Here is a 27,664-nt window from a genome sequence, read left to right as displayed (position 1 = left end):
ACAATACACAGAAATGAAATAGGGTGCAAAGCAGCACCAAATGGGCAGATAAGGAGAACCTGGTATATTTTAGAACACTTGTTGAAAACTCAGGTACGCCTTAAGCAGGATCATTTGAATGTAAACACTTTACCCTCCTTATGTAAGAATGTAGGTTCAGGAAAAAAAAAACAAATTGCAAGGATAATGGTCCTTTTACACAGGTCGATTAGTGGGGCTGAGCATTTCTCTGAACGCTCGTTCGATGAACAATCAGGTTGTCTAAAGGGATCAACGATTCGTCGAAACTGTTGTTCATCAGCTGATCATTCATTCCCATAGGGCAAATCACCATCTACACGGAAGTAATGAACGCTGACCAACATGCACATTGTCAGTCAGTGGTCATTAGCACGGGTAGAATTTCCAGAATTAACCCATGCTAGTTGCCTGCCTGCTTACCCATTGCTTATCCTTCTACCATTGCCATGTCAGGACACATTATGCTAAAATGCCTTTTTCTCCATGGCTAAAAGCATATAAAGGCTACTATTTCTAGCTGTGCAGTTGAATGCAATCTCTCCAAAACATACAGATAGGTGAATATAGATGGTGAGCCCCAATGGGGCAGAGCCCTATATCAAGTGATGTAAAGTGCTGAGTAACATCCATGCACTATATAAGTAAGGCTGCATTCAGACGAACGTATATCGGCTTGGTTTTCATGCCGAGCCGATATACGTTGTCCTCGTGTGCAGGGGGAGGAGGATGGAAGAGCCAGGAGCAGGAACTGAGCTCCTGCCCCCTCTCTGCCTCTTCTCCGCCCCTGTGCACTATTTGCAATGGGGAGAGGCGGGGATAATTCTCGGAACTTAGCCCCACCCCCGGACCGCCTCTCACCATTGCAAATAGTGCAGAGGGGGTGGAGAGGAGGCAGAGAGGGGGCGGGAGCTCAGTTCCTGCTCCTGGCTCTTCCATCCCCCCCCCTGCACACGAGGACAACGTATATCGGCTCGGCGTGAAAACCGAGCCGATATACGTTCGTCTGAATGCAGCCTGAGGGCGAGCACCCACTGGCGTTTTTTTACCTGCGTTTTGCGTTTTCCCAGACATATCCCAGCCACTTTCAGACATTACCCTCTTACATGCTGCAGCTGTGCAATACACATAACAGCAGACAAGACACTTTGCACAGAGCATCCACAAAAAAGACATAACATTTATGACAATTATGGAGGGGTCAGAAATAGATGTTTCGGGCCACTACAATGGTGGTGTTATATTTCGGTTTTACTGTTTCTATTTATTAGGAGTACTTTATAGTGCTGTTGCTGAAGGAGAGGGTGGGAGCAAGGAGCAGCTCTCTGAGCAGCAAAAAGTGCATCCGGACACAGGAAGGGGAGGGGTGGCTACGCTGCTGATGAGCACGAATGTGTTTCGGAGTCTCTCCTGGTGTGCTGCTGTGTCGCAGTGATATCTGCCCTACAGTTGTGACGTCCTCGATGCTAGAAATTGTATATGAGTTCTCAGAGACTACAACTTCCTCCCCCTGCCTTCCAACCAACAATAAAAGATTCATTTGGTTATGCTGTATGGCTGCTTCACATCGATGTATGCATAATCGTGCATGCCTTAGCGAAACTTGTATGCGCTATGAACAAGGCTATTTTGCGCACCTGTTGGTGCATTCTGCTATACTTTTTCTGCCCACAAGACATGTTTTGCATGTGGGACACAAACGCACACCAATTTGAATGGCTAACTTGTCTAATGAGTTCCAGATGTGTTCTTTTTCCAACTGAATTACACAGTATTTCACGCATCTGCTTGCATATTGCACACTCCCCGCTGACTCCTATAGGGGGTCTTTGGTGGACAAACATGCAAAAAAATAGAACATTCTCTGCGTATTGCACGCGCAAATTTTGCACGTACAAATACATCCGTGTGAAGCTCGCCTAAGGGCGAGCACCCACTGGCGTTTTTTTACCTGCGTTTTGCGTTTTTCCTGCACAGGCATAGAGATAACATGTGTTCCTGTCCACTGGCGTTTTTTTTGCGTTGTGTTTGCGTTTTTAACATAGGAACTGTCAGTTGCATATGTGTCCCTATTTTTCTCCTAATGCACCCATGAATGTCAATGGAAATTAACGGAAAACGCCGCGAAAAACGCGCGGAAAAAACGCGCGAAACGCGGCGAAAACGCTGCGTTTTTTCCCCGCGGAGAACGCAAACGCCAGTGGGTGCTCGCCCTAAAGGTGACTATTATTATTGCTTCTTGATATCAGTCTTGTCAGGCTGAGAAGTGGTGACTGTAGTCTCCAATGAGATTACTAGCGGGCAGAAAAACATCTGCACATATGATTAGGGCTCAACACACAAAAGGGGTTTGTTTTCTGGACCCCTAGTCCGTCCATGTGTCACCGTGATACATCATGAAGTGGAACCTGCCATGATTTGTCTTTTCCTTGTATGACCTCCATTACTTCATCTTAAATATCTCCAATTCCAAGAATCTTTGGTCCTATTTTCATGCATATTTGTGGCTAATATGAGCCGCATAAGTTATAAGTCTAGCCTAACTTGCTCAGTCATTTTCGCCTTATGCATTCGATGATGTAGCTTATATTACGTACATGCTGGAACTATCTTGAACTGTCTTTTACTCACCCAGGAGTCTGTCACATGATCGCAGACCACAACGCGAGCATTGTCAAGTGTTGCGGGCAGTGAACGGCAGGAGGCGACATTAGTTGTGACCTTGAATAATAATACGCACAGTCAGTTTAGCAGACACACAATGGACTAAAACCGCTTTCTTGAGCTCAAATGTCATTCCTAGTAGTACAGGTAGGTTTTCTCCAGGTGACGCAGGTCTATCCCATTCTATAGTCCAAAGTAGCCATTGTAATGAATGCCATCTCTGGTGCTCAGAATCTCTGGAGCAGATCTGAGCTATGATGAATTACGTCCGGCACCAAAGACAGTTTTGACACATTAGGACTATTGTTTCTACCCCTAGTAAATCATCAATGCAACAATCAGAGGTGATCAGTGATAGATCACAGTAGAGGTCTGTAATCTGCTCAGGTTCCATTTACCTACAGCGCCACAACAGGAGAATTGAAGCATAACACGGCTGCTATTAACATCAATGGGAAATAAGTGTTGTGAAGGATGTGCCCTCCGGAGCAAGACACTCTTAGCTGCTCATGGTCCTGGCTAATACATTTGTTGCTACTTAGACGGAAGGAGAAGCCTTTGGAAATGGTTCTAATTTCATGCATGGGTCATATTATGAATAAGGACTAATATTATCAGGTGGGATTATTCTTTACTGGACATTGAAGTCGATGGCCAAGGTGTCTGACATCTAGGGTTGCCACCTAGCCAGTGAACCTCCGGCCTGGCTGGTAAGGGATTGATAATTGTTTTCTACTGGCAATATTAATTACCCGTGGTGGGGCCCCCCTTCCGAATATCTGGCCAGGCAGCAACATTTTAACAAGCAGCGTCTTGTGATTGCCATAGAAAACGAACAATGAAAATGGAGAATTGTAATGGAAGGAGACATCACCTGTGATCACTGGAGGTAACTGCACTGTAATCACTACCACTGGAGGTAACTGTACTATAATCACTATCACTGTGTGGAACTGGAATCTGAAAATGTTTTGGTGACTGGATTATTTAGAGTTATACTAGAGCTGAGCCACTTTACCGTATCTGAAGACTTTGTATGTATTATATAGGCTGTTTCATAAAATAAATACAGTGTACAGCAGTTTGCGATCTGCTAATAAGACTCTGACTATAGACTACAATAAATCTGTAGCTTATCGGAATGTGTGGTACGGTAACATGAGAAGAATTTGGATAACTTTGTGTCATTAATTAGTCAGTAAGTGGGAATACTCCTATAAAGCCAGACTAGTGTATGCAGAAACAGGTTCTACTGGGGCTAATTGATGGTGGCTATACAAATGATGTAATAGAGTGAATGTTATACACACCCAAGAAACTTGAAAAAGATATTAATTAACAAGAGCTACCTCTGATATTTTTGTAATGAATCCAGACAATTAGGGATTTTCTAAATTAACTGTCATATGACAACAAACTTTCTATAATCTACACATAATCTGTACGATCTGTAAACCAGGAATCGCAGGCGTCTTGCATAATTAAAGGTCGTTTTCTTAAAGAAATAGTGCCACTCTTGTTCATGGGTTGTATCAGATAATGAAACTCGGACTGTGGGGGGAACCAAGTTGCAAATGGGGCTGAGCTGCGATACCAGACACAACCTATGAAGAAGAATGGCGCTGTTTCAGTGGGAAAAAAACCCAGATCTATTTAAATCTCATAAAACCCATTTAATGATTGTTTTTGAGGGTTTAATAAACTTACACTTTGCTGCATCCAATCAATATATTGGGAAAAGTATCTTACACACTGATCGAGCAGACATCTGCTCTCCTATTAAAATAAGCAGACATGAAAAAGAGTTACTTTAAAGAACAACAGTTCAACAGCAACAGATGGTTGAAATGCATGTATATATTACAGAGGACCTGTCATCCCTCCCTAGAACATTTCACCACGAAATAACAGATCTGGACCATTATTTCTCATAATGTTGCATTGTGCTGTTGCTCTCATACCTCCTGAACATTAATTTGGCATTACCGCTCCCCTTATGAAAAGTGGTGTGTCCCTACACAGTTTCACACGCGTTTCCCGCGATTTTTCTGCGCGTTTTTCGCTGCGTTTTCGCGGCTTTTCCATTAATTTCCATTGACTTTCATGGGTGCATTAGGAGAAAAATAAGGACACATATGCAACTGACAGTTCCTATGTTAAAAACGCAAACGCAACGCAAAAAAAACGCCAGTGGACAGGAACACATGTTATCTCTATGCCTGTGCAGGAAAAACGCAAAACGCAAAACGCAGGTAAAAAAACGCCAGTGGGTGCTCGCCCTAATAGTACTGATTATACGTGTCAAGCTGTGTAGGGACACCCCCTCCCTAGCTGCTAACAATAGTAACACCCAACTGTCAAGAAGCAATCTCAGTACATAAACACAATACCAGAACCAAGCTCATAACATAAATACAGTAGAAGAAATAAGCATTTGTGTTTAGGAGTACCGATGCGCTACCAGCAGCATATTGGAACATCAGAGGGGAGGAGATATAGCCAAGAAGAGGATGATTCATGTAGGGGGGAAAAAAAATCTCTCCTGTACATGACCGAGCATATTCGTACGAGGTTCGTGCGTCTCGCTATGCACAAATCTTGTGCAATTTTCTCGGCCATGTGAAAGTGGCCTTACATGGTCAAAATATGTCAGCCTGGTCATCTTGGCCTCTAGTAATATATCAGGTCTTATACCATTCAGCACTTCTCTGTTTATTACTCTTGCTGTCCAGGGTATACACAGCACCGATAGGTACTGTAGTATTAATTTGTTCAGGGCATAGTGACTACGTATTTCAGTTAGCAAATTTAGTTGCTTTGTCAGGACTTGAACCCAGGACCTCCTGCTCTCTGATCGGCAGCTCTCCCTGTTGAGCAATCCAGGCCTTTGGACAAGTTAGGGTGACTACCCACTACAGTTTTTTTCACAGCGAAATTCGCAGCGTTTTTTTTTCCAGCAGGGATCTATGGGCTATGGGACTTGTAAAGTTAAAATCGCGATCGCGCAAACCGCGATTTTGCGCCATCGCGATTTTAACATTACAAGTCCCATAGAGTCCTGCAGAAAAAAAAACGCTGCGAATTTCGCAGTAAAAAAAACTATAGTGGGTAGTCACCCTTACCCTGCATACCTTAGCCTTATTTCATGATCCCATTTACCTAGTTCCTGCCTCTCTGCCCTAGCTCTGCCCTGCTCCTGATTAAGCCCTCCATATAAACCTGGCTTTGAACTTCCCACCCATGTGTGATTATTGTGCTCCAAGCCTTGATTAAGCTCTACTTCTGCCTGCTTCTCTGCTATTCAACTTAGGCCTTCTGATACCAACCCCTGGTTTCCCTTCTGACTACGCAACCACCTCCTTCATCTTTACTGCGAACCAAGACCCCTTTTGCTAACCCCTGGCTTCCCTTCTGACTATGCTACCTGCTTCCTCCATCTGTACTGCGAATTTAGACCTCGCATTACTGACTCCTAGCTATTCCCTGACTACTCTGCAGACCTGCGGCTACTACACCTGAGGCTCCAACCCAGTGCCTGAAACTGCTACATATTTAAGTAACCAAAGTCTAAGTTACTTCAGAGGAGACTCTTATTTTCAAATCGTATTTGTGGAGCTAGTTGCCCCTGGCCAGGGTAAACCATGTATTGAGTGTGATAATTCTGCACTATGCACAATATTAAGGAGACTCAATTCGTACGATATAGACTGAGTTATAGCGTTAATTGAGCATTAGTAAACTGTTTGCATTGTCACCAAATAACAATGTTGTATGTTATTGCCATATTATTCTTTATCGTATGTTCAGTAAAGCATTGTTTGTTCCACTGAACTGATATAAAGCCTCTCCAGCGTCATAATCTGCACCTGTAACCCGTTTCATTTACATTAGGGCTCCTTTAAATACAGCCAGCCGTATGTGACTTACATTTTTCAGCTGGTCAATTGTTCCTTGAATCAAAGGTCCTTTCAGCGTGTAGATATTCTGCGCAGTGCGGGGTATCCCAACCTTAAAGGATGAAAATGTATACTGGATGAGATAACAAATAGAGTTCACCCTGTAGACAGGTGTCATTATCTGTGCAGGGTCATGGGTGTATATGCCATATGTGCACCCTGTGCAGCTGTATAGAGCCCTGCATGTAAGAGGCTCATTGCTACATTAATAGATACTTCCTATTGTGTGTTACACTCCTGGTAAAATGCTATACCCTTTCCCAACTACGCCTTATAGCTACGAGCAGATTGGCACACCATTTTGGCTGTGGCTGTCATTATAACAGCAGTTGCAAACCAAAGGGCTCATATACCATTCTTGCGTAGTGTCCCCCTGTTGTTGGGGAAACGCCATCTCACATCATTGCCTGATGACTCAGAATTTTAGGGATATGTAGTTCAATGATCAAGCATGCGACTGCTAGGAAAAGGAGAGCAGAGCTCACAGAGTGGGTGCTACGCTTTCCTAGAGAATTCCTCTTTATTCTAGTAACTCATGAAGATTACAGTAGTAAAACCTCTACTGACTGGTCATTGGTGGCATATCCCAATAGGCCATCAAAGTCTTTGACGAGACAACCATTTGAAGGAACATTAGACCACTAAGAGCACTCAGATGACCGAATTGCCTATTCATGATGGAATGCACTGTGCATCAGATCATAAACCATGGATGTTCCTCACTAGGATAATGGCATCCATTAAATTAGAACTCAGAGGTTCACATAACACTTCACAAAGACATTTACAACATGGTATTGCATTTTTGCACATTTAATGGGTTTGCATGTAGTTGTGAGATGGTTTCAGGGTCAAGTATAGGTCTTCCCCTTCAACCGGAGGCTTTGGGAGATGTTTCCGGTGGCAGGGGACCAGGCCAGTTCTGGGAGAGCTAAACCAAGATCCTTGAAAGTTATCATAGTAGCAGAGTTGACATAGTCTGGCATGGGCGCTAACTGAGACTCATGTCCATGTTCTGGTCATATTAATTGTGGTTAAAGCCAGGTCCAGAAATGAGCATGACCTGTAAACTCCAGGCATAACTAACATACAGGCCAGGAGCCTCCATTGCTGCTTGCAAACAATAACTTTAATTGGTAGAACAAAGAATAAACACTTCACTCCCCCTCTCCGTGTGTCTCCTTTTCCTCGACTGTTATCAGGTCATACAGGAATTAGGTGCTGACAAAGTTCTGCCCTTTTTTGTCATCCACTTGCCCCGTGTGGTGGGTTCAGCAAGGGTTCTTCTCACCCAGTAATTGGAGTTTTCAGTCTTAGGCGAGCTTCACACGGATGTATTTGTACGTGCAAAATTTGAGCGTGCAATACGCAGAGAATGTTCTATTTTTTTGCATGTTTGTCCACCAAAGACCCCCTATAGGAGTCAGCGGGGAGTGTGCAATATGCAAGGAGATGCGTGAAATACTGTGTAATTCAGTTGGAAAAAGAACACATCTGGAACTCATTAGACAAGTTAGCCATTCAAATTGGTGTGCGTTTGTGTCCCACATGCAAAATATGTCTTGTGGGCAGAAAAAGTATAGCAGAATGCACCAACAGGTGCGCAAAAAAGCCTTGTTCATAGCGCATACAAGTTTCGCTAAGGCATGCACAATTATGCGTACATCGATGTGAAGCAGCCATACAGCATAACCAAATGAATCTTTTATTGTTGGTTGGAAGGCAGAGGCAGGAAGTTGTAGTCTCTGAGAACTCATATACAATTTCTAGCATCGAGGACGTCACAACTGTAGGGCAGAAATCACTGCGACACAGCAGCACACCAGGAGAGACTCCGAAACACATTCGTGCTCATCAGCAGCGTAGCCACCCCTCCCCTTCCGATGTCCGGATGCACTTTTTGCTGCTCAGAGAGCCGCTCCTTGCTCCCACCCTCTCCTTCAGCAACAGCACTATAAAGTACTCCTAATAAATAGAAACAGTAAAACCGAAATATAACACCACCATTGTAGTGGCCCGAAACACCTATTTCTGGCCCCTCCATAATTGTCATACATGTTATGTCTTTTTTGTGGATGCTCTGTGCAAAGTGTCTTGTCTGCTGTTATGTGTATTACACAGCTGCAGCATGTAAGAGGGTAATGTCTGAAAGTGGCTGGGATATGTCTGGGAAAGTATCAAAATCTGTCTAGTCACAGGATGCCTCTATCGTATAATTTGTGAGTGATTGAGAGATGTCTGGGCCTTCTGTCATCTTCATGGGTAGAGAGTGGAGTAGGAGTGCCGGCCACATGGGGGTACCTTCAACCCTCATGTGGTGAAGTGATGGAAGAGGAGGAAAGGTATCCTGAGGCTTTACATGACAGGAACCACCTCTGAGGTGTGAAAGGAGTAAGGAGTCCGCCGTGAGGAGTCATCTTCAAGAGTCCTGAGTGAGTGTCGTGTTTTTCCCTCTGGAGGTATTCAGAGTCCCGGAGTGTGTGTGTGTGTCCAGGAGTGGAGCACGACAGATAACTTAGACTGTGGGCCTGGTGTCATCCTGTGTTCTCCTCCCTGACCGTCTACTGAAACCCTGTCCTTTCTGCATGTGCGAGTAAGCTGTATTTCTGCAAGTACAGAGTAAAGTTTCCAGCCACTGCTCGTTCTCAGTGATTGAGGTATTCAAATTTAACTGTCTGTGGACTCTCTTATTTAACCGCCGAGGATTTGCCGGTGTGAATGGAATGGTGGCATCATGCGTGCAACTTCATGTCCATGACACTTATACAGGTAACTGCTGTCCCAGTGTTGCCTGGAAGAGGCCTAGCGGTGTCTTGGTCGAGGTTCCGTGCATCCCTCTGGGGAGGAGTCTGGTAGAGCCACCATGACAAGTGCTACCTCTACCCCACCAGTTCCTCAGCATGGGCCTTGTGTCTTGGTCACTATGGGGTATCACATCATAACCATAACATTATCTGATTACAAAAAGGACAGCTTTTTTTTCTTTCCAGAAACAGCGCCAACCTTCTCCATGTGTTATGTCTGGTATTGCAGTATTAATTAGAGCTGCATTGTCAAACACAACGAATGTACAAGAATGACTCTGTTCCTGAAAAAGGAACTGATTTTTTTCTAACTTAATAAATTCTTCTCATTGATAAGCTTTAATATACTGGTCTATACTCACTTGAAGTTTAGGAGCCAACACGGCCAAAGTTTGGATACTGTTATTCAACTTCCCCTAAAAAAATAAAATAAATAATCAACAGAAAGCTTTGCTCTCTCTCTCTCTCTCTCTCTCTCTCTCTATATATATATATACACACACACACACACACACACACACACACACACACACACACACACACACACACACACACACATATATATGTATACTATATACACATTCTATTCTTAACTTGTTTCAGTTTTTCCAATGTTGAATTTGATTTTTACGACCAATAGATTGCTTTGTGACATGCTGTCATTTAGATTGGGACCGACTGATATTTTAGTCACGTGACTGGAGGACAATTAATAGTGTCACTGATAAAATATTTGCGACATTACATTATAACTAGAGATGAGCGAGCACCAAAATGCTCGGGTGCTCGTTACTTGAGTCGAACTTTCAGTGATGCTCGAGAGTTCGTTTCGAGTAACGAACCCCATTGAAGTCAATGGGCGACTCGAGCATTTTTGTATATTGCCGATGCTCGCTAAGGTTTTCATTTGTGAAAACCTGGGAAATTCAAGAAAGTGATGGGAACGACACAGAAACTGATAGGGCAGGCGAGGGGCTACATGTTGGGCTGCATCTCAAGTTCCCAGGTCCCACTATTAAGCCACAATAGTGGCAAGAGTGAGCCCCCCCCCAGCACTGTCAGCATAAAGATCGTTCTCCTCTGCCACAGCTGTAACAGCTGTGGCAGAGAAGAATGATGTTAGCCCATTGAATTCAATGGAGCCGGCATTAAGCCGGCTCCATTGAAAGCAATGGGCTGCCGGCGATCGCGGGATGAATTGTCGGGAAGGGCTTAAATATATAAGCCCTTCCCTGCAATTCATCCAGAAATGTGTAAAAATAAAAATAAAATATATACTCACCTGGTCCCGGCAGACGGAGTTCAGCGTGGCCGGCGGCAGTCCTCTTGAACTGCTCTGAACAGCTGTGAGTAGTATTCAGCAGCCGGGGATTTAAAATCCCCGCCTGCTGAATGAGCTGCCTCTGATTGGTCACAGCCTGACCAATCAGAGGCAGCTCTCACTCACACCCATTCATGAATTCATGAATGGGTGAGTGAGTGCTGCCTCTGATTGGCTCAGCGCAGGGCCAATCAGGGGCAGCTCTCAGCTGTCATTCAGCTGAGAGCTGCCCCTGAGCCAATTCAATGGTCAGTGCTCGTTTAATCGAGACGAGTACCGCATGGTGCTCGTCTCGAGTAACGAGCATCTCGAGCACCCTAATACTCGAACGAGCATCAAGCTCGAACGAGTATGCTCGCTCATCTCTAATTATAACGCAACATTTTTTATATAGTTGCCATGTAATGGATACAGTCAATCCAGGGGCACTCGATGACAGGTAATAATGCACCAAGAAGGAGTTGTTGGGATCAGATGAAATGATCCTTTCTACTGGTGGTCTGTCTGGACCATCCGGAGCGTGTTCGCCATGTGTTTGTGCCCTTATGTAACCACTGCTCCTAACACCTCCTAACCACTTGGTCAGAACGGCCTAGCTGGTGGGAAATTCGTTAAAACGACCATCCTGCTTCTCTCATTCCAATGATGAGCCCCCTGTTAAAGTCTCTTAGCTGGGCAAAATGCTTCAAGTATGTTGTAGAGGCGTCTAGTAGTCAACGATCTCTCAACAAGAGGTCTACTACATAAAAGTAACCACTGAGAGCAGGGGAAGGAAGCACCTTTACAGCCTCTAGAGACCAGACCTCGGGTTTAATCAGACCACAACTGTAACCATTTGCGTCTGCCTGAGATATAACTGCAGGCCGAGGTTTGCAGCAGTCCGATATTTCTATCTGGGTGCATTATATATTTTTTGTCAATGAGTGGAATTCCTAGAACTGGTGTATGTCTAGCTGTAGCCTTGTAGCTATCCGGCAGCAAAGGATGACTCTGCTGTGGGTGCCAAATTAGGCTCTTATACAAGACCCAGGCATTATGCCAGGATTGCCACATCAGACATTAATAATATAAATTGTTGACACATGAAGGTTAGTAAGCAAACATATTATCAAGGTCATTACACTTCATTCAGTTGAGCAATACCAAATCAAGCCTGTTCTGCAAGTAGAATACATATGCAATAAATACCAGCTAATGTCAGTATTTTACCATTAGATCATGTACTCCATATTCATTACTAAATATTAATTACACAAGCTCAATAAATAAATAGCAATTACATTTATCTTGCTTTGGAATATATTCTTAGCCCAATTGCTTCTCAGATGACTGACTTCTGGACAGCTGGAGAGGGATTCCTAGCACCCAAAAGCCTCTCATCCCAACACTTAAGCCATCATAAATAATACAATTAGACTCCTTCATTAATTTAAACCATCAGGAATATAAGATGGTACCCTCTAACCCACCCTAGACCACCAAGAATGTTAAGGATTAACCACCCTAAAGCACTAGCAATATTATAACACTTCCAACCTCGTCCATCAGAGATACCGTATATACCGCCGTATAAGACGACTGGGCGTATAAGACGACCCCCAACTTTTGCAGTTAAAATATAGAGTTTGAGATATACTCGCCGTATAAGACTACCCCTCTTCCCACAGCGTGCACCAATCAGGTGGCTCTAACCAGCAGCGCTGCTTAACCTAAGCAGAAAGTGCTAATATGCGGTCCCTCCACTCCTGTCATCCAGCAACCTCTGATAGCATCCCGCCCGTCCCGCCCATCACAAGTTCCACAAAGACCCCGGGGAGACTCACCATCCAGTCAGCATCGCCTGCGCTTCCTTGCCGCGGTGTTTTCGCTCTCAGCAGGGCCCCACAGAGCAGAGAGTCCAGCTGTCAAGAGACTACAGGCGAGGGGCGGGGATGAGGAGGCTGCCGGTGCACACAAGTCAGCAGAAGTCCTCCGCGGCAACATCAGGGGGGGCTGTCTGTCATTCTCGTGCCCGAGCCGGCTCCTTACAGCATGGTAAGTTCTGCCGTACGGCGACCGCAGATTCTACTGTAGCTTTTAGTACAGGAAGTTTTAGTACTCGCCGTATAAGACGACCCCCGACTTTTGCAAAGATTTTGCTGGGCTCAAAAGTCGTCTTATACGGCGGTATATACGGTATGTATTAATCCCTAAATCAGGTATATTATAACCTCTAAACTGCGCTATATAAATATATATATGTGATATAGTATTTATACATATCGGGAGGGAGTGGGGTGCTTTTGCCAGTATGGTTATGAGTACCAGCCAATTTGTTCTCTGTTTTTTGCTACTTCCGCTGTCAACACAGATCGAGAGAATCATGGGTCTGTAGCGCTGAAGATGGGCAAATACCGACTTGTTTTATTGTTGTAACTTATTTTAACCTAATTTTAAAAGGTCAATTTGTAACTGGACAACCTCTTTGGAGGTTTTCATAAAACTCTTAGGCCTCGGTCAGACGGGCTTTTTTTCGCGCGATTTGCGCATGCGATCTGCGCATGCGATCTGCGCATATATAGACCCAATGCTTCGCAATGGGATCAGTCACATGTCCGCTTTTTATGCGGATGTGCGATAAATTATAGGACACGACGAATCACAGAACGCGCCTATCTGCGTTCTGCGATTCCTTGTGTTCTATATATGGGCTCAATGGGGCCGGCGGCAGCAGCGCCGACACCATTAGAGAACATATACTATAAAGAATGTTCTCCCCTGCCACAGCTGTAACAGAGAAGAACAATGTTCGCCCATTGAATTCAATGGAGCCGGCAATACAGCTGACTCCATTGAAAGCAATGGGCTGCCGGCAAGAGCGGGAAGAATTTTCGGTAAGGGCTTAAAAATATAAGCCCTTCCCTGAAAACCATCCTAAAATGTGTAAAAGAAAAGAAAAAAAAGTATACTCACCTTTTCCCTCCAGACGGAGTTCAACCGCGTCCAGCCGGCAGTTCTCCTGAACTGCTCTGTGTAGTATTCAGCAGGCGGGGATTTTAAATCCCCGCCTGCTGAATGGGCTGCCTCTGATTGGTCACAGCCCTCACCAATCAGAGGCAGCTCTCACTCACACCCATTCATGAATTCGGCTGTATTGCCGGCTCCATTGAATTCAATGGGCGAACATCGTTCTCCTCTGCCACAGCTGTGGCAGAGGATAGCGGGCAGCGCTGGGACGTTTCGCCGAAATCGCTGCTAGCTGCAGTTTTTTCGGCGAATCGTCGGCCCCAGTCATGTGATTTGCGGGTGCGCATCCGTCATGTGATCCGCAAATCGCGCGAAAAAATGCCTGTCTGACCGAGGCCTTAACATGTAATAGGGAGATGTCAGACGTTTTGTTCAATGTGGATCTGGGTAGTGAAACCCCCACTGATTGCTAAAATGTTGGGGCTTAAGCCCTCACCGGACTGCTGTTCCCCTTTGGCTGTTCTTGGCAATAAGCTCATAGAAGTCTATAAACATCGTCTATAGGCTTCAATGAGCCCATCTTCAGCTGTTGAGAAAGGCCAAAGCATAACAAATACGATTGAATACAGCACCGAACTTGGAAGAGCGCTGCAGCCCTTCATCTCAATATCTAACTCCCATTAGTCAAAACGTTTGACATGTCTCTATGACAAAAATATATTAAAAGTTTTACAAAAGTGTAGTTACTCTTTAAATAGATACCAACTTTTCAAATAACTTGTGCTTAGCCTGTATGATCATTTGAAAACTGCTATATACTTTATTTACCTACAATAATGTTTTTGTGCTGAAAATTCCTCTAGAATGCTCTTATTTCTCCCTACCTGGTTGTAAATTGTCTGCTCTCACATGATTGACAGAAGACCATGGGCAGCAGAGCAAGAGGATGAGTCATCCTGCTCATTGAACTGTATGCAGGGAGGAGAGGCAGGACAGACACTCCTCACAGAAGTAAATCCTGGAGATAATGCTGAGATAATTCCTGCTGTTTATACACATGTGTACTGCTAAAGCTTGATATATACCCCTACATGATTAGCTTATGTCTGTATGTGTGCTACAGACAGTAATAAGGCCGCCTGCAGATGGGCGAAAATTCCGCTGCTGGAAGCCTGCATAGGATTGCGTTAACAAACGCAATCCTATGCAGACAGCCACGGTTTGTCTACATGAAATCTCGCGCGGCAAACATACCGCGGCATGCTCTATTCCTGTGCAGGGCTTGTAGAGCCGTGCACAGAAACGTCACTCACCTGCCGCCGGCTCTGCTCTGCGCATGCGCCGGCTGCCCGGCAGCCGGCACATGAAAGATCTGGAGCTGTGGGGCGCGGGTGAGTACGCGCTGCTCTCTGCAGGCGCTCGGGTCGGGTCCCGCAGCGAGAATTCTCGCTGCCGGATCCGACCCGGCCGTCTGCAGGCGGCCTTAGAGAGCATGATCTCTGCAGTTCTTTGTGCATAGTCTATAGAACACAACACAGCAGCAGGCTTCTCCCACCAGTTCTAGAAGTATTGAGAATCAGATATACAACTTGCAGAGTCAAAAAAGTGGAAAATACTGTATAGAAGTCACATAATGATCAGTCTGGTTTCCGCTCTCTACACTCGACCGAAACTGCCCTTACAAAAGTAACAAATGACCTGATGACTGCAAAGTCGAGAGGATATTACTCTCTACTAATCCTCCTTGACCTGTCTGCTGCATTTGACACGGTCGACCATAATCTGCTTCTCACTATGCTCCACTCTATTGGTCTAAAGGATACTGCTCTCTCCTGGTTCTCCTCCTACCTCTCTGATCGCTCTTTCAGTGTTTCCTTTGCTGGTTCTATCTCTGCTCCACTTCCTCTCGCTGTCGGGGTACCCCAGGGCTCGGTCCTTGGTCCCCTTCTTTTCTCTATCTATACTGCCCCAATTGGACAAACCATCCACAGATTCGGCCTCCAATACCATCTCTATGCTGACGACACCCAACTATACACCTCCTCTCGTGAAATCTCTGGACCATTCCTCCAAAATATCACCGACTGTCTGTCTGCTGTCTCTAACACTATGTCCTCCCTTTTTCTCAAACTAAACCTCTCTAAAACTGACCTCCTTGTCTTTCCACCTTCTAACCGACCTCCCCTCAACATCTCCATTCCAGTGTCTGGCACCATCATAACCCCCCGACGGCATGCCCGATGCCTTGGCGTCACACTGGACTCTGACCTCTCCTTTGCCCCCCATATCCAATCTCTGGCCCAAACATGCCACATGCACCTCAGAAATATTGCCAAAATACGTCCGTTCCTAACCACGGACACGCTAAAGACGCTAGTGGTTGCGCTCATCCACTCCCGGCTTGACTACTGCAATTCGCTACTCATTGGCCTCCCCCGCAGTAGACTCGCTCCGCTCCAATCCATACTAAATGCAGCAGCTAGACTCATTTTTCTATCCAGTCGTTATTCAGACGCCTCTGCATTATGCCAGTCGCTGCATTGGCTGCCCATCCACTGCAGAACTAAATTTAAACTCCTCTGCCTCACTCACAAAGCTCTGCATGGCGCTGCACCACCATACATCGCCTCCCTACTGTCAGTACACCACCCAGCCCGCTCACTCCGATCGGCTAACACCCTCAGACTAAACACCCCTGTAATACGAACCTCTCATGCTCGCCTACAGGACTTCACTAGAGCAGCACCCATCCTCTGGAACGCTCTACCCCAAGGCATCCGGACAATTCCCGATGCACGAAATTTCAGACGTGCCTTAAAAACGCACCTCTTCAGGGAAGCATACCAAATCTCCTGACCTAGTCCCTCGCCCCTCCATATGGTGCTCCACCCTGTTTGCCTTCTGATAAATGATCTGTACATAATATTTCCTATTGCCTGTGTTCCCCACCCCCTGCACCTCCTGTACCACCCTCAACCCATTTGTGTCTAACCCAATGTACCTTATATTGTAATTGTTGTATTGTTTTGCATTTATCCATGCCTGAAAGCGCTGCGGAATAAGTTGGCGCTATACAAATAAAGATTATTATTAGATATAGTGTTATTCCTCATCTCATGTACACACGGCAGCCTCTTCTGAAAAGTAAAGTACAGTTTTAATTGCTATAGATATTTTTTGTTATCTCTTGCAGATACCTACCATGATTGACTCTTGATCTTGTATGGCGGCAGTCTGTATATCTCGCAGAGCAGCTACCTCATTTTCCAGCTGACTTCTTATAGTTGCGTTACTCTGAATGAGGATAAAATAATCCAACAGTAAAAATACAGCCGCTTTGCTTAATCTTGTTGTAATTACAAAATTCAATCCAAAAGATTAGTGTCGGCATCGGAACTATGATGGTCCTTATTGGTCGATGCAATCAGTAAATAATTAGAAGATACTACACGTATCCCACTATAGCTGTTCTGTAAGCCTGAATGCAGAAGGTCATATAGGGGACATTCTGAGCATCCAGATTAATAGAAGTTTGTAGCAAACTTTACCTTGACATTTAACGCCTTACGTTCTACCATTCAGCTATCTTCAAAATGACATTTAAGACATCACATGCCACTCAAAATGTCAAGTTAAAAGGAGGTCACAGAGATAATGGGGGAAGCATCGGCTATGCATTTCTATGAAACATGGGCAATTCGGAGACTAAAAATGGCTGCTGTAATAATTCTACCCAAACTGCAGGAGGAAGAAGAGGTCAAGAGTATAACTGACTGACAAAGAAAGAAACCCGGACACGGTGACTGAACCAGAAGAGTTCTTGAGCTCTGGGAATTGCTCTATAGTCATTTATCCTTGGGTGACTTGGTCTTTTATAACAGAAGTTAACATAAAGAACACTAAAAGAACTAGAAAATCTGTTTAAAAACTCTTTGCATTAAAAAGTGGAAAATTATTGGAATAACTTAAGAGACTTTTACATGGGCCAATTATCAGGTCAAAATGTTCGATTGCCTGATAACCGACCCGTCTGACTAAGCCTTCCATCACCCAATGAACGAACATATACTTTAAAGGAGAGATTGCAGTGCAGCATTAAATGATATGAAACATCCTTGCCCTTTACAATAGGAAGGTCTGCAGCAGTCGTTGTGCGCACTATGATGTTCTGTGGACACAAGACTATGTAATGCATGCTACAGCTGCTGCTGAACCTCTTTTTTAAATGACAAGGAGCACTTTGTGTCAGTCAATCAGTACTTAGCATAGGAGAAGCAACCGTCTGCAAAAACAATCTGTGACAGTGTAAGGGGGCGTACGGTTTATTGCTCTTTAATAGAGATGAGCGAGTATACTCACTAAAGGCAATTGCTCCAGCGAGCATTGCCTTTAGCGAGTACCTGCCCGCTCGAGACAGAAGGTTCGGGTGCCGGCGGCGGGCAGGGAGCTGCGGGGGAGAGCGGGGCGGAACGGAGGGGAGATCTCTCTCCCTCTCTCCGCCCCCCCGCTCCCTTCTGCTGACAGCCGATACTCGCCGCTCCCCCGCGCCGGCACCCGAACCTTCTGTCTCGAGCGGGGAGATACTCGCTAAAGGCAATGCTCGCTCGAGCAATTGCCTTTAGCGAGTATACTCGCTCATCTCTACTCTTTAACCCTTTCATGACCAAGGATCATGATTGCACTTGTGTCCAGGTCACATTCTGCAGTTTTGGTAATTCCACTTTCTAAAAATCATAACTTTTTTATTTTTCAGGTTACATCTCTACAGGAGAACTTCTTTTTTTTGCATAACGAGTTCTATTTTTCAGTGCTACCGTATAATGCATTGTAAGACTTGTAAACATTTCTAAGTGGGTTGACATGAGAAAAAAAACCAAAATTGCACCATTTTAGAGGGGGTTTATTTTACGCGTTTATGGTGCAGTAAAAATGACACATTGTCTTTATCTGTTGGGTCAGTACGATTATGGTGATACTAAATTTATATATTTTTTTATACAGTGATTCCTAAAAAAATAAAAAACCTTTAAAAAAAATTAAAACAAAATGGCTTTTCTGCCACTACCTTTAGACACTCATAATTTTTCCATGGATCGGGCTGTGTTAGGGCTCACTTTTTGTGGGACGACCTGTAGTTTGTATTGTATTGGGGAACATTTTTTGCTGGTTAATCATGTGAGATTAATAATGTGATTTATTTTAATGAATTAGACCTTTACAGATGTAGAGATACCAATTTTTAAGATTTCTTTATTTTTTTTTTTAGATGCAATGACTGGAAAAAGGGTTTAACTTTTAAAAAATGCTAGTTTTATCTTCATTTTGCTTATTTTGGCCACTGAGGGCTTGGTCACATGGGCGCCGACGAGCCCATGTGACTGAGCCCTTACTAAAGGAAGAAGACGACCGTACTTCAGGACAGACGACTCCCCGAAGTGTCGAAGAAAGAACACATGACCGGCAATGAAGCTGGTCATATGTTCTTTCCTCCGGCGCTGCAGAGAGACGTCTGTCCTGAAGTGCGGCCGACTTCTTCCTGCAGTAACACGGGCGCCGATACGCCCGTGTGACTAAGCCCTTATACAGTATAATGCAATACTATGGTATTGCATTATACCATATCTTTAAAAGGCAAACAATCCTGGCAGACCAGGGGACCTTTAGAAGCCCCGGATAGCACCCCTACAATCCTATCGCGGTAGGGCTGTACGGGACATTTAAATTCCAAGCGGGCCATTTTTAGAATTGACAGTGGCATTTAAAGAGTTAAAAGCCATGATCAGAGCTCTCTCTTATGGAGGCTGTTGCTGGTAGGTGTTGGCTGTCAGACAGACAATACTTACCATGTATGGAGTGAGTTCGGTTCCCGAGCCCGCTCCATGCACAGCATAGGCAGTGGATGGCTTTGCATCTTCCTGTATGTAGTGATATAGACTATACCGGTATAACCGGGGTATCTCCTGTATATAATTATGTATGTACAGATATATACATATCTGATTATATACAGTACATACCTGGTTGCACCACATGGGCTGCTCCTTTCCTCCGCTATCACACACTGTCAGTGCATCGGTGGCCAGACCAATCATGTGGCCGGTAGTGCACTAACACTGTATTTGTGACCAATTAAAACTTCATTCTGGTAGTGGAAGGGTCGGCCACATGCTGGGGGAGTCTGCAGCATGTAACTGGCTGCCGGCTGCCCGAGGTAATGGCCCTCCTCTCCCTGAGTGCCGTGGACCTCCGTTCCCTAAGGGGCAGGTCGCAATTGTGACCCCTAGTGGTACGCTGGTGGTCACAGTGCTATGGACAGCATCATTCAGGAAAAGAAAAGCAGGATGGTCAGAGAAAGTCAAGACACCTAAATGGCTGAAGGTGCAGTTCCTCCATTCCCAACCTCTGATGACACTAAACCCATACCAGTGGGCATGGTAAAGAGTAAATCCCGGTCATCTGGGTGTAGAGTTGTTACAGGTCCGCGATAACGAACCTGAAGCCTGTTTAGTGAGATTTATTGTATATTGTTGATCCCGATCAACCAGGCTAGGACTCTGATTAACAACTGTTCATACAGACTTTTGAATTTTATTGACAGACTGAGATACTCTGGATTACCGGGTCACAAATGACCATTTTCCTGTTTTACGGTTAATAAAGCGTGGTTTGTCCATCAATGGTGACCAGGAAAACTGGGAAAGCCCCGACCACACCACCTGTGGTCCCCTACAACAAGCCACTCCTGGAGGCAGAAGTGAGCAAGATCTATGTGCCACCACTCATCTTAGTGGAAAATGGTTGGACAAGCTTTCTTGGTGTCCGAGGCTGGAGCTTCAGAGTTTTACCCTCCAGTGTCTCTAGCTGTCTTCTGATGGCAAATTTAATTCTTCACAATGGTGGCATATTACATGGCAAAGATAAACTTTTTTTTTTTTACCCGTAAATTGTGCCTCTTCCTGAATTATACTCTAGGTGACTACCTACTCCGTCTACCCCTAATATAGTCTCTGCCAGGGAGTCGAAAAGAATAAATAAATTCACTCAACTATAACATGTATAGAAATATAATCCTGACTTCTGGTTTACCTGCATGGAGGCCAGAATTCCTAGGGCTGGAATATACTGACCAAAATTCAGAACCACAGGGGGTACTTGCATCTGTTAGAAAACGGGAGAAAAGAAAATGATGGATATTAAAAATGTCATATTTACAGTGTCCAAGTTACACTGAGCAAGAATAGCAATAAACTTAAGCACATGTAGCACCTGCATGTTGTGGTATATAAAAAACTGTGTAAAAGTTTTAGGCAGGCATGGAAAAAATGCTGCAAGGTAAGAATGCTATTAAAAATAGTGTGAAAGAGGTTGTCCAGTGTACACTTATTGATGGTCTATCCTTAGAACAGTCCACCAATAGTAAATTGGTGACGGTCCGCCACCTGGGACCCTCTCTAATCAGCTGCTTGCTGGGTCAGTGCACTCATACCATGAATTGATTTCTGCAGGAAGCAGACAGCTCCATTCACACTGCAGTGGTCAGGCTTTGTATTACAGGCCATGCACTTCAATGTAAACTTTGCCTGTAATATCAAGCCTGAAGTCTGTACATATAAACAGGTCTCCGGTGGTCATAATCTTGAGCCACCTATGTATCAGTCAACATCTCAGTAGCCATACCTGTGCCAGGATGCTACTTAAAGGTGCTTGGACTAATCCACTGTTGTTATAGTCTCGTACAACCATGACTGCAATATTGGTGATCATGTCGAGTCCAGCCACGCTCACATTGAAGTTGTCTATCTGCTTCTTCAGTTGTTCTGTATACTGGGAGGACATTATAGGAAAGCAATAAGAAAACGGGTTGATGAAAATATAAATACACAATGGAATTAACATGGAGCTACTATAATCTCATGATATTAATGCAGATAGCTGGGGATGATTCACCTCTTATCATGTCTCATTTCTTAACACAATAGTAGCCTAAAGCTGAAACCAGAATAACCCAAATAATAGTATAGAATTATATGTGGAACACAATGGTGAAGTGTTGCATTATGTTCTTTTCATGCAGTCACATGCTATACAAGGGTGTGTTCACATTATGTTTCAGTTCACATCTCTGGCTTCTGTCCTGGATTTCTGTCTGGACCGCTGAAAACAGAATTCAGAAGGAACAATCAGCTTTCACTAGTCAAACGGAGAGCACTTTGGTCACTTTTTGACATGGTTTCCTATCCGGCATCTTTGACAAACCCAATAATGCAGTTGACTACACTATTCTGTCCAGCAAAAATGCAGGAAAGGAATAGGAACCATATCAAACACTGACCAATGTGGTCTCCACTTTATTAATGAAAGTCTATGATTCTGTGTAAGTTCCATCTGGATGCATTTTTCAGAGATCCTGACAGGTAGAACCTCGAAAAGGAAACCAGAGAGGAAGGCTAAAATGTGATATGAACACAACTGTAGATAAACACTTCCCAAGGTTCTCTAGAACCCCTTGGAACAGAATGTAATGTAGTCTTATATGGTCTTTACAACTTATAGAAGACATACTGTAAATGCACAAGGACTGTGGACATGGGTTTCTTACCTGAGAGATGTTGAAGGCAGTATGCAAGTCAACGGGATTAAATTCAAGAACATTCCATATTGGAGCACCAAGTTTGCACTGCCTGGAGGGGGTGAATACAGAAAAAATAATTATCTTATTTCCACTTTTCGTATAATTATCACTAATGTGCTAGACTGAATCTAAAACTGCTGATACATTTAACATTTGTTCAGTCAACAGTTATCTCTTCCGATACCCCTATACACATGCCTAGCTCAGTGTCAACAGAATGTAGAAAAATGAGAAAGCTGCTGCAAGACACCTCTCTATTTCCTGAGAACTAAAGGATCAGACACTTAAAATCAAACTACCCAATCTTCATCTTTCCCGGGATCTGTCATGGGGGTGGGAGAGCCAGGAAGCCACCATACATACCGTTTTAGATGATCCGTCATACTCAGCCCAACCGTCACTCTAGAACGAGCTATCTTTTACTTATATCACATACATTGAAGTGCTAATGACCATTGGCCGAAAATTTCAAACACACTGGACATCTTTCAAGACAACAATAGCCTGTTATCAGTCTGCTAACGAATGATCATTTTGGTTAAAATCATCCATTTTCATCAGCTTTAGACTGATGTGTAAAGCCACTTCAATAGTTGTGATAAAAATCCATAGCCGGATATTGCATAATTAGGAGACAAATGCGTTCAGGATACTCACCTATACATGTCGCTGAAGTTGGAATTTTCTCTGAGCCCAAGTTGTTTTTTCAAGTTGATGGTCTCAGGTAGATTTTTTGGGTCATCCAGAAACTGCATATAATTAAAGAAGGGCGGCACTTACTTAAGACATTATCACACGCTCACTATAAACATAGGAGCTGCAGTTTTTTCATTCCATTTACTCACCCTATAAATATCCCCATTGGCCCAGTTTTTGCACACAAGGGTCTGTACATTTCCTCCAACCAGGAAGGTGATGAACACAAAAAGGATGATCAACCAGGAGAAAATAAAGGAGAGATAGACCTCACTGCAACATGAATATGCACATTACTACAAGAACATTTACATACATTTGTGTAATTGGCATTAACAGCTTTTCTGGTTTACCTACTAGTTCAGTACTGAATGACTTACATTAAGAGGATGCCAGCTCCATCCCTTCTCCTCCGTCTGCTATTCTCAGGATCCTGTAATACGTAGAGGCCCAAAACTCCAAAAAGTAGCCCCAGCACAGTAGAGGTGGCTATCAGGAGAAGGATGCAGCACAACACAATTCCAATCACCCACCTGTGGAATCAGAAATGGTGGAAATGTAAAATAATATAATGGGCATCTACATCCAGTAGTGATCAGACGGAGGTTAGGAAATGCTTTAAGAACAAGTCATGTACTCCACATCTGCAAAAAATGTGCATATGTTAGCTTTGTATATTTTAGGGGTTATTTATTAAATTAGTGAAGAGGGGATACATGACAGAGACACTCAAGGAGCACTTATCAGAAAGGCCCCACCACATGCAAATGAAACCCCACCCACCAGGGGCAGTGGGTTTGGCCATATGTGGTTTACCGCAATGTGGGACCCTACTCTAAGACAATCCCTATATTACGCACAACTCGTCAGGTCATGCACTATGCAATACCATTTTTACCTGGAGTGGCCCCCTTTTGCACTATGTTCTGTTGTGAACATCCAAGGCGTTCGTTGGGAGAATCACCCGACTAAAACCATATGTTTAGTGGATGCCACCCATATTAAAAAATGTATACAGAGCAGTATATGTGTTTTTCCTGGATGCTGATGTATGGAATAGTGCAGTCTATTACCCCAACATATACGGTACGAATGTAGGCCCAAAGGACACTTTAATGACTACCCATCAGGCCTTTTGATGTATGTGCCAGGAACTTTCCTGGCACATATGGCATACAGGTCACTGAAACGCAATGTGAAAAGAGCCTAACATGTTGGTATGACACATGGACAGTTTATGGGATCAGTCATTGGGTATTAAGAGCTCAATTAGAATAGTTTTTTAAAGTTTAATGAATGCAAATCATTTTCATTCCCTTGCTCTCATGTGAGTCAATGATCCAAGGTAATTTCACAATGTTCCAATCTGCTCAGGTATGGCATTCAATATGTTTTTGCCATATTTGATGAGTGTCCAAAATGAATGAAAGCAGTCTCTTAAGAATACAGATTTCAAATTAGAAGAATGAAGACTCAGGGAAATCAATTTGTTAGAAAATGTCACTGTAACCTTGCAGTGAGATAGACAGGCTGTCTACAGAGATGTACATTGAGGTTTCTTGGTCCCAACTCAAATTTTGTGCCAAGGACTTCTCCTGACAGGTAAATAACCATTAAGCATGCTGAGCTCTTGGTAGCAAAGGGGCTTGGGCCTAACTGTAATTGTTATACCCTCCATAGCTATTCCACTGTCAATGTGATCTACCCTCCTAGACTGTCACTTTCATTATTCTAGCCTGTATCTATTTGATAATAAGTACAAGTTACTTTCTCTGCAGTATTTATAGAAATGGGCCAGTTGGAGACACACTAAACCAAATATTATAAGCCAATTGACAAACTTGTACATTTTTGCATCAGTGTAAAACAAGAGTTTATGGAGTAAACTTAAAAAAATACTTTTAAGATCAAGCAAGTAGGATCATTGCCCCCTAATAATCCAGGAAAAAGGGTCCCTTTCCCATTTTAGGTATTTATGGAGAAACAGATATACATGTGCAGCCCTATCCCATTGGAATGAGTTGTGAAAAGTTTGGAGGATTCTCCAAATTAATTTCAATGTAGAATGAATACACATGCTCAACCTTTCTATTGAGAGTGTAGAATCTGAAAGTATTGGTGGTGATCCTACCAGTTGTTATTGACTTGTTATATTTTCAGTATTGTGTATATATAACCCCTTTTCTTTGGTTAATTAGTCCTAGCATGTATTTGCTGTTAAGCACCGGGTGTGGGCCCACTGTGCCAGTGACCAATTTGACTTTGGGCTAATCCTGAGGGCTGCATCTAGGGAACCCCCACTTTTAACTTTTTTTGCGGGATCTGATCTTCGCTGCAGGGACCATAGAATGTTACTCCAAGAACAATGCAGTGACAGCTGAGACAGACAGGTCAAAGCAATCATAGTGAGTTACTGGAGGGACAGACAGGGACATGGTCAATATACCAGGATGAGGTCAAGACAGGGGGATTCATGCAAAAATGGATATACAGGTAGAGGGTCAGGGCAGGCAGCAATTAGTCTAATTGTAGTTGTATGGGAATCTCAGTATAAACCAGAAGTCAATCAAGAACTTACATTCCCTTCACAGAACTTATGGCTTAGGCACTGTCGTGTGTGGGTATGTGCCTAGAAATAGCTGGGGGCCACTAGGATTGTTTTGGGATGGGAAAGCTTGGTGTGCACACTGGCACTTTGAGAGCCGCACAGGCACCCTATGGGAGATGCTGACACCAGAGAGGACAGTGCAACATATGCCAACAGAAGGTGCCAGTCGCAACCACAGGGAGGAGTAATTGCGGTAAACCATCAGCCACATCCAGCAGCCATAACATTTGCAATTTATATTTACCTGTAATAATCGTACCGCTCTACTTCTTGGCCATATAATTTGGTATTTTGTTCAAAGCTAAGTACCCCTCTGTCTATAGGATGAATATATTGCAGAATGGGGATATTGCCTGCATAGGATATAATTTCTTGTTCTGCGTTATTTAAAGCCAATGTAATATCTGGAATTAGATAAAACAGCATGGGGAAGATATTAGAATATTATATCATACATAAAAAACAAGAGACCTCTCTAAGCCCTCTGGGTTTACAACTCACCACTAATACTTTTGGAAGTCTGTTTGCTTACGAGGTTTGGCATATCGTTGAGTGTTTGAAGTGCCTGAAAGGATAAGAGAATGGGAACGTATGACAAGTCAGTGAGGGGGAGGGATGAGGAAAGCAGTCAGGGCCTGCGAGGGAGATGAAAGAACGGGAATGACAGAATGACACAAGCAACGAAAGCAGCAATGAGAAGCATAGTAAAGGAGCAACGTCATGGAAAACCACCACAGGGATAAAAGAGCAAGAAAAAAAAGGATTGAGTAAAACACATTTTCAGGAAAACTTTATTATTTATTGGCCTGGATCCATCAGTTTTATGGAGCATACAGTAGTGTATACATTTGATGAAATTCAAGTGCAAATTTAATAGGAAATCAGAGAACCCTTCTTGGTCAATATCAAGTCTAGCCAATGATTATGTCTTAGTTTCATCCTTTCACACATTGGAAATGTTGCTACTCAACCAATGATGATATATAAGGTCAAATCAGAAGGTTGTAATTAGTTAAAAAACACTTTAGTATTGATGAAAACCTAGTAAAGTCCACAAGGTGGCTAGACCTTCAGTAAAACAGGATTCATCGCATGTACTAGTAAGGATTTACTTACAACTAGAGATGAGCGAGCATACTCGCAAAGGCAAACTACTCGAGCGAGTAGTGCCTTATTCAAGTACCTGCCCGCTCGTCCCTAAAGATTCGGGTGCCGGCAGGGGGCGGGGAGCGGTGGGGGAGAGCGCGGAGGAACGGAGGGGAGATCTCTCTCTCCCTCTCTCCCCCCCGCTCCCCCCTGCTCACCGCCGCAACTCACCTGTCACCCGCGCCGGAAGCCGAATCTTTAGAGACGAGCTGGCAGGTACTCGAATAAGGCACTACTCGTTCGAGTAGCTTGCCTTATCAATTATGCTCGCTCATCTCTACTTACAACCAACAAATGTCAAAATTACATAACTGCTTAGATTTAAAGGGGGTCTCTGTTTAAAAAAATGTATTTTCAAATATCCTATTAGAGAATATAGGGAGCACTGATTTCAGTGGGAACTAGAGAATGAATATAGGGAGCACTGACTTCAATGGGAACCTAGTCATGTTTCTTTTTCCCCTTCATTGTCCCTGAAGTAATTGAACACTTCTTGCATTCCCCTACAATTGTAGGAAAGCTTGCTATGAGCTTATCACCAGGCGACATGTAAAGCAAAAGAGATTGTCCAAAGCGGACAACCCCTTTAATGATCTGAAACCTTGTAATATGTCCATCTCCCTAACTTTACCTATGACCATTTGATTATCTCACAATTCTAGTCTAGTCTCCATGCCTTGTTGCCTGGCCTTCCTTCTCATTCACCCTCCACCCATCTTCTTTAGGTCAAATGGGAAGTGACCAGTAGTTACCAGAGTTTCCCCACAAAGAGCCTTTTCAGAGGAACACTAAGCCTAAAAATGAATGATGAAATCCTACACAAAGCACATAGAATAATTTCCTGTCCATCTCTACTATTTTTGGATGATGAAC

The 27,664-nt window shown here is 43.8% G+C and overlaps 1 protein-coding gene across 4 annotated transcripts in view; it reads right to left on the bottom strand.

The window, feature by feature from the left end:
• Positions 1 to 27,664, bottom strand: part of PROM2 (prominin 2) — an 84,031-nt gene that overhangs the window by 12,181 nt on the left and 44,186 nt on the right. For all 4 annotated transcript variants that reach the window (XM_066593076.1, XM_066593077.1, XM_066593075.1 and 1 more), the window contains exons 9-21: positions 26,147 to 26,210; positions 25,890 to 26,049; positions 23,418 to 23,570; positions 23,187 to 23,310; positions 22,999 to 23,090; positions 22,309 to 22,390; positions 21,387 to 21,533; positions 20,796 to 20,867; positions 16,911 to 17,003; positions 9,805 to 9,858; positions 6,610 to 6,690; positions 4,390 to 4,458; positions 2,650 to 2,739 (exon numbers count right to left, since the gene is read on the bottom strand). In XM_066593076.1, coding sequence (XP_066449173.1) covers positions 2,650 to 2,739; positions 4,390 to 4,458; positions 6,610 to 6,690; positions 9,805 to 9,858; positions 16,911 to 17,003; positions 20,796 to 20,867; positions 21,387 to 21,533; positions 22,309 to 22,390; positions 22,999 to 23,090; positions 23,187 to 23,310; positions 23,418 to 23,570; positions 25,890 to 26,049; positions 26,147 to 26,210 — 1,281 coding nt within the window. The remainder of the gene's footprint in view (positions 1 to 2,649; positions 2,740 to 4,389; positions 4,459 to 6,609; positions 6,691 to 9,804; positions 9,859 to 16,910; positions 17,004 to 20,795; positions 20,868 to 21,386; positions 21,534 to 22,308; positions 22,391 to 22,998; positions 23,091 to 23,186; positions 23,311 to 23,417; positions 23,571 to 25,889; positions 26,050 to 26,146; positions 26,211 to 27,664) is intronic.

This window comes from Eleutherodactylus coqui, chromosome 2, assembly GCF_035609145.1.
Source record: "Eleutherodactylus coqui strain aEleCoq1 chromosome 2, aEleCoq1.hap1, whole genome shotgun sequence".
Taxonomy (NCBI): domain Eukaryota; kingdom Metazoa; phylum Chordata; class Amphibia; order Anura; family Eleutherodactylidae; genus Eleutherodactylus; species Eleutherodactylus coqui.
Note: the sequence above shows the minus strand (reverse complement) of the source record. Positions and strands in the feature narration are given on the sequence as shown.